A 14,190-nucleotide genomic window follows, 5' to 3' on the forward strand; every position below is an offset into this window, starting at 1 on the left:
AATAAAGCAAGCTCTATGGAAAAGTTGCTCATAAAATAAATGTAGAAAAACAAAGACCAGAGACTGTTTAGTTTAAAGCAAAGTAGATTTTGTATTTTTTTTTCTTGAAGGTTAATTATCAGAATGGTGAGTAAAATATTCCTGGATTACGGCTAGGTTTTTATGCTCAAAAGTAATTCATATTTTCAACCAGCAAAGGAAGCCAACTTGTTTCAGTTAGAGGATGTACTTCAATTAGTACCTTTATTTTGAGGAGTTGCAGTGGAACCTATTAGCATATAGTTGAAAATACAGTATTCCTTTAGGATGTCCTCTAAACTCAAACTGAAGTGTGACATCATGTTGTCTCAAATATAAAAAGTGAACATTTTGAGTTTCACTGTATTTCATAGAAAGCACAAAAAAAAATTTGATGTAACCATTTGAGCTCCCAACAACCTGTACATTATAGAGAGAAAATGAACAGGTTAATCACAATTTGTTGTTTTAACACATTTTGAATAATTTTTTACAAGCCCAAAATAAAGCTGCTAACTTCGCTTTATTTTGTTGGGATCAAATACTCCCTGGTTCACAAACAATCCAAGATAGCAGATTGACAAGCAGCAAAGCATGCATCTTCCTTTGTTCAAATATAAGCGTATCTGGCTGCTGACCAACACAACATACTTTTAAAAATGCAAAAATCTCTTCAATCAAAAACTTGAGTTCAGTTCAGTTTATTTGTAAGTTATTAATAGGTTGACTTTATACCATTCAGTTCCCCTGCATGAGCTTATGACGACAGTAGACAGTTGCTTAAATTGATCGTTGACTCTAAAGCATTAAACTTCAAACAACTTTAATAAAGGTACACAAGATTCAGTTTCTTATTGTGAACCGGTTGTTTTTATGTTGTTTGAGTCAAGACCAAATTTACTCTACTCTTGCTTCTTATCTGGCCGTTAGTCATCACTCCCACGTAGTTCCTGTGATCTTGTGTCTTCATCAGTATTCCCTTAAACCAGGTGATCAGATGTTAATATAACTTTACAATCTCTATACATAAGAACAGAGATGCTGTTCCTGTTATATAATATTTTCAGTGACTCTTGTGTAAGAAAACATTTTTTTATCCTTAAACAGGATAAAGAAATCAATTATCTTGTGATAATGAGACAGGATTTGTGAGTTCAAGACATTGTGAACTCACAAGATGCTACGGTCCATTAATAGTGAGTCTTATAACTGCTCAGTGAAATTCCCCAGAGAATTCATTGGTTATTGGAAAGAGCTGATAGATGCTATAAAAGCAGCCTAGACTTCCTTAAAACTCCTGTAGGTTCACAAGTTCATGCTGTAAAGATTATCAGCCTAACTGTTTTATTAATACCAGAAATGAACACTTAAAATACATCATTCTGTGTGTGATGAGTCAATATATTATGGGTTGGAAATTTAATTTTACGAAGAAGCGATGTATAGATATTCTAATTTGCTGATATGCACAAACATTAAATGTATAGTCGAGGATTTTTTTTTTATTTTTGAAAAGATCTGGCCTCTCCACTTTACAAAAAAAAAATGCACATCCACAACCCTGTACCCACTCGTGAGAGGGAACGCCTATTAAACGCGTGTGAGAGCATGCACAAGCCCATTTCTCCTCGTGCACGCTCTGTTTAAAAGCTGCTGTTTGCATTGCTTATACAAGCTTACTTTCCAAAACAAGACTTGCAATATTTCCTCTATGTTAGACTAACCACCAGTAAGTGAAAATGGGGACGAGCACGTAGGACGGCCTTACGTAAACATATCACCAGAATGATTGAAAATAGGGAGGACCACTTATTTTAATGATCCATCTGGAAAAAGAACGTCCTCCACTATACCTTTACCTTGATAAGAAGAAAAGAATCATAAATGCATCTAGTGAGCACAAACAAAGAAAGCTAAATCTGACCTTGTGAAAACAAAAAGTTTTTTTTGAGTCCAGGTCTCACAAATTAAAAACACTAATTTTACCAGATAATGGGATATTTTCCATGTTTCAAAGAAAAAGTTCAAAATAATCACTGAATTTAGAACTATTTTCATTCTTCAGACGTCTGCTTTATTTTGACTGCCATCTTTATTAGATCAATCTATCACCGCAGCTAAAGCTAGCTAAGCCTTTAACTCCAGTGGTTGTGTTTATTCTATGACCGCTCTTGGGCACAACACTAAACTGGAACCCTCTTCCTTCAAACAAATCTGTGTCACATCCCACGAGCCACCAGTCTCAAAGCAGAAAATACCTTGTGAACTATTTCTGCATTAATGAGATATAAAGATTCTTTTTTTGATCAATAAGACAGGGTTGTACTGGATTAGGATAGTTTATCACGCATTATGTGGAAGCCTGCTGCTGGTTGTGAGCAGGTCAGCACACCCTCGGTTACCGAGTCATTCATATGACTAGCCTCATTTAGCAAGAAAAGCAAAGATGCTTCCTCAGTAGCTGGAACTGCAGAGACAGGCGGGTTTGTCCCAGCTGTCATCGCAATTCTGTTTAAAGTTAAAACAGCAGCAGCTGGACTCATTCACAGCACCAAATACTGTAGCACAGCATCAAAAGCCGACGTCTGAGCTGTAAATCCACCCACAGAGCAGAGAACCTCCAGCTGGGTTCACAAGCAGCGGCCTTCAGATAAGCCTTTCGGATTTTGAGAAAATGAACATTAAATATGTAACACATTGGTACAAGATAAAGTTGCTATCCAACAGGAAAAGTGTGGATTTTCTTACTTATTGCTCCTTAAATGTGGTCTGACAGTCCAGCTCAATTTACTGCTTTTCATGTTGTTATCACACACTAAGTGAGAATTCACACTAAAGAGTGATCACTGTGTTTTGGTGAAAATTTATTATAAAACTCCTTGATGAACTGATAATAGTGCTTCTAATAACAATTATTTCTTACTTTCCTTATTTGTTTTTTTTTTTCAACACAATTAAATGTTTCAGATCTTAAAAAATAGATTTTAAAGAGACAGAGCTAATCCAAATAATTATAACATTGGTTTTTTTCAAATCATCTTACCTATTAGGAGAATCAAACGTTATCTTAACCATTCTGGCTCTATGTGAAAATGTAATTAATTAACTGTGGTTAACCATGTTTCTGTTCTATTTCAACCAGGCTTGATCACTGCCTGAACTGGAGATTTAAATACCTGTTTAAATATAATTTGAATAAAGAAATTTAATGTCTATCAGTCTGGAAAGAGTAACAAAGCAAATTCTAAGCCGTTGGGACTACACTGAACAAAATTTAAATGATCTACAAATGAGCTAAAAGGAAGCAGTTGAGATCTTCCTATAGGCGAAAATCTCTCTTAAGGCAAACCAACAAACTGGTTATTTTTCATGAGAGAGTAAAAAAAGTAGCATTCATAGGAGAGCTCGAATCGTAAAACCTAAAAGAAAACAATCATCCAACTTACAATATGTTCCCCAAAAAATATCTTAGTGATCTCCACATTATCTGTCGGGGAACAGCACTAGCTTCCCTACTGTACCACATGACTTCCAGTGATGATTCTGCTTAGCAGTCCGATGAACCTCAACGTCTGTCGTTGTTTCCTGCATATGTAAGCCCTGATTAGACTATCGTTTATCGTATCCTTTTCCCAAAAGCCGACTCTGTCAAGTATATTCACCAAAGGCTGCCTTCTTCGCCTGACTCTATGCAAACAACAAAATATCCCAATTAACTTCTTGAATGTTACGGTCTCTGCCATGTTGATTTACTTGATTCCCTCAATCCTAAAGAGCAGTAGTTTCCATAAATCGTCGGTAGGAGGCGAGGAACCGTGCTAGCGTTGTGTGCAAACGGTCGTAAGGAACCAAGCTGTGCCCAGTTAACTGATCCAAGCTCAGTCCGAACTCGGCACCGAACGGTTTTCAGAAGGTAGTGTAAATGAGGCTTACACTGCACTGATATGATCTACAGTAAGACTGACTGAGTTTAGAAATCCTTCATCGTTCCTCAATGCAAACTATCATACAAAGAACACAATTCCTCCATAATGCTCTTAAAGACCATAAGTCAGTTACTGCAATCACTTGGTGGCATTTGTTGCTACAAGGGGACCACAACTAGTTATTAGACTAAGGGGGAAGTTACCTTTTCTATATTGGGCTGTTTGAGATTCAAATTGTAGCAAAAACTGGAGCACATGATATGGGTTTAAAGTACCTTATTGCATCCTAGCCAGCAACTGCAGATGTAACACATTTGGAAGATTGTCCACCGGTTACAGTTGGAGTTTGTAATTTGTTTGCTTTGTGATGGTAATTATATCAATTATCAGTATAAGAATTCAAAATATTTAATTTGTCTAAAATGTTAGTTCATCGCACTTAGTTTGAACAGATGACGGTAATTAATACTTTTTAAGGGTACTGCAACTCCTATCTATAGAGAGCTACACCAATGAATGCAGAAAAACAGACAGGTTCAGGCTAATCTAAACTCTCAATTCTTGATTAGCTTTCTATGTTTTAAAATATTTAAAGGTCAAAAGGAATAAATGCAACTTTTTTTCATATGAGAAAACATTCTATATATTTTTTTGCTCACTTTGGAGGTTGTTGACCCACAGAGCTGAGGGAGAAAGCCAACAGGGGTGGAAAAGAGGCAGGGAAAACAAGACAGAGGAGATAGCATGGGATAGAAGAGATGATTGGATACATGCTGCTATTGTTAAGGCAGGGAAACAGGACCCAGCAATCACATGCTTTCCATCTCATTAACACCTGTGAGGTGGTGGAAAAAGTTTCAGGGTGAAGTAAGAGGATTTATAGGGTCGAAACAAAAATTGGACTGGTATTGTTTTATTGATGGACCTAACAGAATGGATTCAATAATTCCATGTTAGACTTAATTAAAGTTCTGTTTACCAAACAAGCATCGCTGAGGGAAAAATGTGGACACCAGAACAAGAGAAATTTAGCTTACAAGATAAAATAGCTTGTGGAAATACACAGTGCTGGAACTAATTGAATTAAACATCATTAAAAGCTAACTGGGATTGCACTAGAAAAGACTTATTTGGTGTCACTTGGAAATAATGAGCACAATCCTGTGACTTTCATTCACAATTAGCCAGAAAAATCCTCCAAAAGCTCCAGTGTTGCCTTTTTAATCATCTTTGCTATCTAGAAACAATCACCTCTGCATATTTTTGTCTTTGCAAAATAGGTGAAGATGAATCCAATTAGATGGAAATCATCTTAGATGCGCAATGTTAAAGTCTGCCACAGATGTTTTTACCACAGCACTCTACAAAATGTCTTGCAGCTTCTTATAGCTTGACTTAATGACTTTAAAGCTAGACTGAGATGACTTCTTTAAATGTTTAATGTTTTTCTCTACTTCTGTCTGTAATTTTGCCTTTGCAGATGCTATTCGTATTTAATATTTAAAAAATTATGTACAGGACTTTCCATACGTAAATAAAGGTTTATTAATAAAACAATAAAGGTGCATACTTTGACTTCATTCCTAAACATGCAGTGCTTTGATCTAAACCTTTCTACTGTATCTCTGGTTGGGTGTTTACTATTACTGTCCAGCTGGAAGAGAAACATCCAAGTCTTTTGCAGGCGTTAACAATTTTTATCTGTATTTCATCTCTAAGAGTTTTCCTACCCTGATAGACAGGATCATCACCAAAGTGATGATTTTTCTTTTTTTTTTCTCTCATTGGTTTGTTTGTTTCTTTTTTTTTAACCCTTTTCTTTGTCTACGAAAACATTTTTACTTACCTAACCAGAGCGCTTTGTTAAAGGCCATACTATCTGACAAGAGACTATTAAAAATCTCAGTTTTTTTTTTTTTTTTTTAAAGGCCATACTATCTGACAAGAGACTATTAAAAATCTCAGTTTTTTTATATATATATTCCTGTCTCCAAAACGCCACTTAAAGTGTGTTTAGGAGTCCTTCCTCCATGAATATAATTTCAACCCTTTAGTTCAATATTTTGTGGAACCAATACTTTGTGTCAAAAGATAATCTGAGGTTTTGCCACTGATTCCTAAGTTGATTTATATTTGGACCACAGCGCCTCTTGTCAACACCATGTTTAGTGTTGACAAAAAATGTAACCATGACTAAAATAGCTGTTTTTTTTTTGGATGTTGGGTTTTTATGTTTTGTTTTTCACATCTGCTCACATGGAGTGGGAGTCAATAGAAAACAAAATATCTATAAAGTCTGTTTACTATATCTTAATCCTCCTTCATAAGCAGCCCCGTGGAATCAGCTTTGAGAACACCTAGGTCATGTCCTCTGTGTTTTCCTGTTTTTTGTTTTTTTATTTATTTATTTATTTTTATTCATAGAAATGTCAAACTATATGATGAAAATTTTCTGACTTTGGTGTAAAGATCATTATGCATTCTCATTTCTTTAAAGAAAATAATAAAGTCCACAAACACCTTATAAAATCACATTATTTTAAAACTGATATCATAAATGCAGATATCTGAAAAGCATTTTTTAGATAGGAATATATATTCAGTCAAGCTAATAAATGCCAAAATGGCCTGCCATAAAACCATGGCTAGGAATAGGATCCTCATCGTCCTCAGCAAGCATTTCAAGCAACTGTCACTAGGATTTTGTTTTACAGTCGGAGCCTACTTAAATCTATTGATGCACACGGGGCAAAATAATAGAATGAAATAGTACTATATTTTTCTTGAGGTAGCCTAGTTGTGTCGCTCGGGGAAAAATAATGTAGCCTAGACCTAATCAAACAGCCCGTCTACAACTTTGTTTTTAGGTTAGTTAGTTGTGTTGCTCATGGTGCATTACGAAGAATAAAGATTTCTGCTTCGGCTATTTTAAAACGGAGCAAAATAATATAATCAAACAGCTCGTATACAACTAACAACATTGTTCTTGAGGTTATTTCTTGCCCATGGTGCATTATGTAGAATACAGATTTCTGCTAAAGCTATTTCAAAGCAATTGAAGCATACAGGGCAAAATAATATAATCAAACAGCCTGTGTGTGTAAACATACACTCGTTCTGCCATTGTAGTGAGGACCGTTGACTCCTCCCATTGACTTCCATTGATTTTCAGTCATTTTCAACCCTTTCTATGTCCTAACCCTAAAATTAACCTTATACCTAAACATTACCAATGCATACCTCACCCTAACCCTAACCAATTGACACCTTAGCCCTAACCATTAGCAAAAAAGCATGTGAGCACCAGGAAAATGTCCTCACTTTGCAACAACTGGTCCTCAATTTGATGGTGAACTTGGAAAAATGGTTCTCACTATGAGGGCTAGACAGGTGTACACACACACTCACTAAAATACTCTAAATTTTGTGAGTTTTTGAAAAGTTATAATAAACATGTTTATATTCACCTCCTTGATGGCTTGTGATTGAACTCTCTTTATTTACATTTCCACAATATATTTTTAAAAAGTCACCATATTAGGATGTTTTTTTTTTTTTTGCTTTTTTTTAACTTCGGTATTTCAAAAACCCTGGTTACGGCCCTGTCCATAAGGTGTAACCAGGGCTCCTAAATCGGGGGCCCCTGTCTGTGTTACCGCGGCGCCGTCTGGTGGCTGCTGGCGTGAATCGTGACAAAACGGTTTTAGTTTTCAGGCAGAATGAAGAGGAGAGAAATATTTGCCGACTTCCAGGACCTGCAGTGTGGGAACCGAAAGGTTTATTCCATTCCAAGGAAATGACAGATAGTATGGGAACCCATACAGGTTGCACATGCTTATGTGGAGCGTCATGTTTAACTGACATCTGGAGTGACAGCCATCCAGGTTGCGCACGCTCCCTCCCACCGCAACTAAGTGTCTCTGAAGCCCAGAGTTGACGGGAGGTAATCCCCTCCATGTGAGTGGGCGGTGCGGGTACCGGAGGCGTGTTTTTTCCTTCTATTATTCAAATGCTGCTGTACCTATAAAAAGAGGTCCTTTCCTGCGTCAGATAGTATTCTCCAATGGCTAAAGGTGACTAAATCTCAGTTATCTGAGTGTCGTCCTCTGGGAAGAGATGATGGACGACTCCGGCGGTGTCCAGATGGCGAGGGCGCTGAAGCACGCAGCCCTGTGCCTGATGCTGCTGCCCCGGTTCCTCCTGGCCGCCGTCATGCTCTGGCTCCTGGATTTCTTGTGCATCAGAAGAAAAGTGCTGCTGAAAATGGGCGAGCGCCTGGACAGCCCGGATGACCCGCCGGTGTGCGTCTCCGACTCCAACAAGATGTTCACCTGGGAGTCCCTCAGGGCCGTGTGGCACGGCCAGAAGCTGGACTTTCTCAAATCGGCGCACCTCGGAGAGGCTGCGCCCAACACCGAGGTGGTGCTGGTCCAGGAGCGGCGGCAGGTCCGGATCCTGGACTGCACGAAAGGGAAGAGACCGCTGGTCCTCAACTTTGGCAGCTGCTCCTGACCGCCGTTCATGACGCGCCTGGCGGCGTTCCAGCGCGTCGTCAGGCAGTATACGGACATCGCGGACTTCTTGGTAGTATACATCGAGGAGGCGCACCCGTCAGACGGCTGGGTGAGCTCCGACGCGCCTTACCAGATCCCCAAGCACCGCTGCCTGGAGGACAGGCTGAGAGCCGCGCAGCTGATGCTCACCGAGGTGCCAGAGAGCAACGTGGTGGTGGACAACATGGACAACTCGTCTAACGCCGCGTATGGAGCCTACTTTGAGAGACTTTACATCGTGATGGATGAGATGGTGGTGTATCAGGGAGGGAGGGGTCCGGAGGGCTACCGGATCTCAGAACTGAAAAACTGGCTGGAGCAATACAGGAAGGAGGTGGTGGACCCCCAGTCTGCGGTTCTGTGTGTGTAGCTGCTCTGTCCTCTGCTTTAGTGTCCAACCCACAGTGCAAAATATCCAGATGCTGCTATCCAACGATCACTCATGGCACATTATATTATATTTGTTGTTTCTCCTGCAGGACTGTCAGATAGAGGTTCAGCCTTTAGCCTATAGATTGTAGGCTGCTAAAACTGTGTTGTCATGACTTTTAATTGATTCCTCTATTTTTATTGTATGGGGGGGAAGTGTTTGAATCTATTGAAACTGGGTTCAATTAATGAGCGCTCTATTTTTCTACTGTGTGTGTGTGTGTGGGTGTGTGTGTGCGTAAAGGAGCGCGCGTTCAGCTTAATATCTCACTCTGGCGTCTGTGTGAAGTTCGGTTTTTAAAAGGCGCATCCAGAAAACCGACACTGATGTTTCTGACACTAGAAGCAGAGCAATATTAGCTGGATGATCTCTCCCTATGTGGTTCACTGCCAAATGTGACGTTAAAAACGATGTAACTGAACAAATATGTCTTGTTTTTTAATAAAATTCAGATCAGATGGAGGGGGGGAAATACATTAAAGGATTTTTTATATTTATTATTTTGTAAATGTCTTGCTTTTGAAATAATGGTCAGTCTTTACCTTAACTACAACAAAATATGTAAGGATGTAATCTAAACAAAGGGTGTCCTAATTCTGGAAAGTTTGGGATGATTTTAGACCTTTTAATGCAGTATATAAGATCTCATTAATACCAGGCCTTATATTCATATTAAGTTTAAATTCAAGTGATCTTTTTTATATATATAATTTTCTTTTTTAAATTGGTACCTGCAGAACAGATATCGATTAATCCAAACACTGTTGCCCTATTCAATTATTAAGAGAATTACCACTATTTTATTCTTGTTGCTAAACATTGTTTTTTTATCTAAAGCAAGAGACCAAAATTAAAAATCTACCCTTAAAAAATGTGGGAAACTAAATACCTTCGTTTTGCTAATAAAGCAAGGAGATGAGACCATTTTTGTTTCTGATAATAATTTATCAACACCTTTTTCTTTACTTTACAAAAATAAGACAAATAGAAAAAAACATACCATGCATGGCCAAGTATTAACCTGAACATGTTGTCAGAGTAGGGTACGGTATAGGCAGTATAATGCAGTGGGGATGGAGAATTACCACTATTTTATTCTTGTTGCTAAAAAAAAATTTTTATCGAAAGCAAGAGACCGAAATTAAAAATCTACCGTCAAAAATGTGGGAAATTAAATACCTTCGTTTTGCTAATAAAGCAAAGAGGTGAGGCAATATTTATGTTTCTGATAAACAATAATTTACCAACACCTTTTTCTTTCCTTTACAAATATAAGAAAAAAAAAACTAAAACATACCATGCATGGTCAAGCATTAACCCACCCATGTTGTCAGAGTAGGGTACGGTGTAGGCAGTAAAATGCTGTGGGATGCTTCAGCAGTAAAAAGGAAGAAAAAAAGCATTTATTCAGCTTTTATTTCCTCCAGTATTAAGCTTAGTCATCTATAACCGACTTTTCAGGCAGTGCATCTATCCATGTACATTTAATGTTTCACCTCTTACCAATGCACCTGCCTCCACATTATTGTTTTATACCATACATGGCTTATACCCATCGTTCTTTTTACTCTTCTTCACTGTTAACAGATTCTCCCACCTTAGCTTTGGAACCAGTAATGTAAGTTACATCAGTTTGAACATAATTAAATAAAACTTTTCAGATTTAAGAAAAAAATTAAAGGAAAAGAAGAATTTGGTTAACTCATAAGCAGAAAGTGATGATGGAAATTTGAATATTTATTATTTAACGCTTCAAATGTCCAAATGATCCATCAAGCCACTATTAATGCTTGATGAAAAAGGATACAGCTGACAAGCCCCATATCTTCATATCATTTAATTGAAAGTGCATGTTTATTTGAACAAAGCTTTTCTTGTTTAGGGCAAAAATAGCAAAGGCTGTTTAGGTCATGTCTGTAATCTGTCCATCTTCACTCGCCTTTTTGCTCCTGTTAGCTCATTTTCAGCTGTGTACAAACACACATCGACAAATGCAATTTGGATTACAGAGCAATGTGAATGCTGTTGATCCCATGTGGTCAGACTTGCTACTGTGTGGGTATAATTTGCCCAGTTGTCGGTTGTGTGTAGGTCCTGAAGGATCAACGTGGCAAGCAGCGAATTGGGCTGAGCTAAAAGCATGGCTGGATATGCCCCCTTGGAGGGATTGTTTCCTGACTAAATGAGGGGGGGAATCAGACTGTGTTTAAACTGCCAACCTTGAGCCAGGTTAGAGCTCAGGTTGGGAAAATCTAATGATAGAAAATAAGTCAATTAGCATTGTGTGACCAAATATGACAAAGACAGACTGAGAACTCAGAGGAGGAAAACAGACTGTCAGTATCAGCCATCAAGCCGCTTTTTTTGCTGATAGGTAATCTAAAGAGGTCAGGGGCTTTCAATCCTGCTTTCTTGTTTACCTACAGTGAATATATTATCACAGCTCCAGTCGTTAATAAAATAAACAATCAGACAGACTGGCACATGATTCTGGAGCACTTTGTGCACCGAAGATTAGATTAGCTTTATCTGGCCAAGCAGCCGATAAACTAACACTGCTGTTCTGTTCTGCTACTGAGTGACAAACATCAGAGAGCAGCAGTGGAGGAGGTATTTAGAAATTCTGCTGAAATAAACAGGAGCATGAAATACAGCTGCACAAATATTTATACCTTTTAAGTTTTTTCATATTTTTAAACCTTCTTGTATTCTGTTAGGATTTTTGTTTAATGGATCAATCATGGAATGCATCCAGAAAGTATTCACGACACCTGTTATAGTAATTTTACAAAAAGAAAACAAAGAAGTGAAATGTATATAAGTATTCAGAGCCTTTGCCTAATGCTTTGATGGTAGAAATTAAATATGATGCCTCAAGTTTAGAAAACCTCTTTAAGCAATTTGTCGTAATATTCCTTCCATTTAGTCTTAAGCTCCATCAAGTTGGATCAGAGAAATATGAAAAAAACAAACCTTCGCCTCAGTGTAAGGTCCAATGAGCTTTAGACAGTGTGTCTGTCCATTGCTGCATTAGTCTTCCAGCCCCTGCTGCTGAAGAACCTGCCCATAGCATGATGCTGCCCCTACTTTCTTCACTCCAGGGATTTTATTGTCTTGGTGATGAGCAGTGTCTGTTTTTTTCCAAACAGGATGCCAGGTATTTATCAGTCTTTGTCTCATCATAGCAAATAATTTAGTTTTTCGTGGTCTAATCTTTCTGATACTTTTAGCAAAATCTTGATGCGCTCCCATGTACTGTTTATCAAGGAGTGGCTTCGATCTGGCCACTCAACTATACAGGGCTGATTGTTGCAAAGATGCGGTCTGTTTGGAAGAGTCTCCTCTTTCCACAAAGGAACGACGGATGTCTGACAGAATGACCTGATCATCTACCTGATTGAGGCCTTTCTGCCCCGATTTTCACAAGATGGAGGCTAATATGTTTAATACTCACTATCCTGTCCTCTCAGAGAGGACAGGATAGTGAGAGTCTTAAATCAGATCATCTCACTTGCTTAAATTAAAGTAAACTGTAAAAAAAATAAAAAATGTGTTATTATACAAGAACAAAACCTGTCAAAAGTGTATGGAAGATCTGAGACTGGGAGGGGATTACTACATTTAAACACACCATTAAACACACCCTTAAACACACCCTGCCACACAGATTAAAATGAGAGAATGATAAAGATTCAATGTCAAGGCATTAATCAAACTGAATCTTCTCACTTTTTGTTGATTACCTTCAATTTCATAATTTTAAATTTTTGTGGGGGGGGATTTGTCTCATACAAAAAGTAATCAAAACAAAATGCTGTGAAGTATGTGGTTTTAAATTCAAACAAAGAAAGCTTTAAGGAAGGTGGACACCTTTGCTAAGCACTAGAGTATTAAAAACTGGTCAATGTTAGTCAAGGTGAAAAAACTTTACATTTGCCAATGTCAAAAATATCCAAATTTGCGAAAAGAAAAAAAAATCAAATTGATTTGGTTAAACAATAATGTTTTGGATGTTTCCCTGTTTTGATTGGTCAAATGCAATCATAAAATTCTAAGTTGTTATTGAACACCTAACTTATTTCTATCAAATGTATTCAGGGCTGTTGTCCCTCGGGACATTAAATCAAAAACTCATGAGAGCAACAAAATGTAATTTGTTTATTCTGTAAATCAACATAGGTGTTGTTTATGGGGGCATTTGGCTTATAAAGACCATCAGCTTTTTACCACAAACTGGAAATCCTTATTATTTTTAGGACTCATTTATAAACTCCCTGAGGGCTTTGGGGAGGTAATGAATTCACTTATTACTCCTACAGTATTCCTATAAAAGTTTGAAAAATGTGGAGATTATTTTTTTCTGAAATGATCACTATGATAAAATACTAAATGTTGCCTTGGTTGTTGCTCTAAATAAAAATCTAACTAAAATAAATCACCTGATTCTTTCGGGGCTGTTTGTAGAAGTCTCTAGAAATATGTTTTAATTGGAACCAGTGTTACAGTTAGCCTGGCATGACTATCTGAATGTCTAAAATATAAGCTGATAAGTTAACTAGCAAAGCTTTTGCAAAAAATAACGTGAAATTAGATTTTTTTTCCTCCTGTGATTTATATAGATTCATATTAAATATTCATAGAACATCTCATGGTTAGTCCCAGGGTTTGCATTCATTAAAAAAGAAAGCTGAAGCAGAAAATGCTAACTCCAATTTTTAAAGCTCATAGAATGAACTACATTTTTTCCCCAATACATTTTTCTATCATTGAAGTGCAACATTATTGTTGGGCACATAATAACCAGGGCTTAATGCCCTTTTTTAAGGCAAAAACTGCATCCTGGCTTATTTGATAGCACAAAGACAGCTGTAAATATAGGTGCATATCAATAAGTTAGGATACAATTGAAAAGTTAATTAAAATCTTAAATTTAATTCAAAATGTAAAATTCATGCAAAATCCATGACTCAGAATGCAGAATATAGTGAAGGGCTAGTATAATTGTGTGGGGAAACCTAAAAATATTAATGTATTTCTTTTTTTTATGTATTGATAGCAAACAGTTATTAATAACTGTTAAATTGGTAGATTTTAAATAATGACCCATTAAATGTGGTAGTTTTGTTATTCAAAAGATATTATACTGTTTTTATTGCAGTATTTCATTTACTGTAGTCGACTTTTCTTTGTTTAGCTGCCTGGTCAATCATGGAAAACACTGGTGGTGCCTTGTCTTTTATCCTGCAAACAATTACTGATTTCC

The 14,190-nt window shown here is 37.3% G+C and overlaps 1 protein-coding gene across 1 annotated transcript; it reads left to right on the top strand.

Annotated features, from left to right (window-relative positions):
* The first annotated feature begins 7,690 nt into the window (after positions 1-7,690).
* Positions 7,691-9,404, top strand: LOC107100293 (thyroxine 5-deiodinase-like). Its single transcript, XM_015398727.1, has one exon. The coding sequence runs from the start codon at positions 8,061-8,063 to the stop codon at positions 8,865-8,867; it is 807 nt and encodes a 268-aa protein (XP_015254213.1). The 5' UTR covers positions 7,691-8,060; the 3' UTR covers positions 8,868-9,404.
* The last annotated feature ends 4,786 nt before the right edge of the window (positions 9,405-14,190 follow it).

The sequence above is a fragment of the Cyprinodon variegatus genome, unplaced genomic scaffold, assembly GCF_000732505.1.
Source record: "Cyprinodon variegatus isolate N-32 unplaced genomic scaffold, C_variegatus-1.0 Scaffold956, whole genome shotgun sequence".
NCBI classification, from domain to species: Eukaryota; Metazoa; Chordata; class Actinopteri; order Cyprinodontiformes; family Cyprinodontidae; genus Cyprinodon; species Cyprinodon variegatus.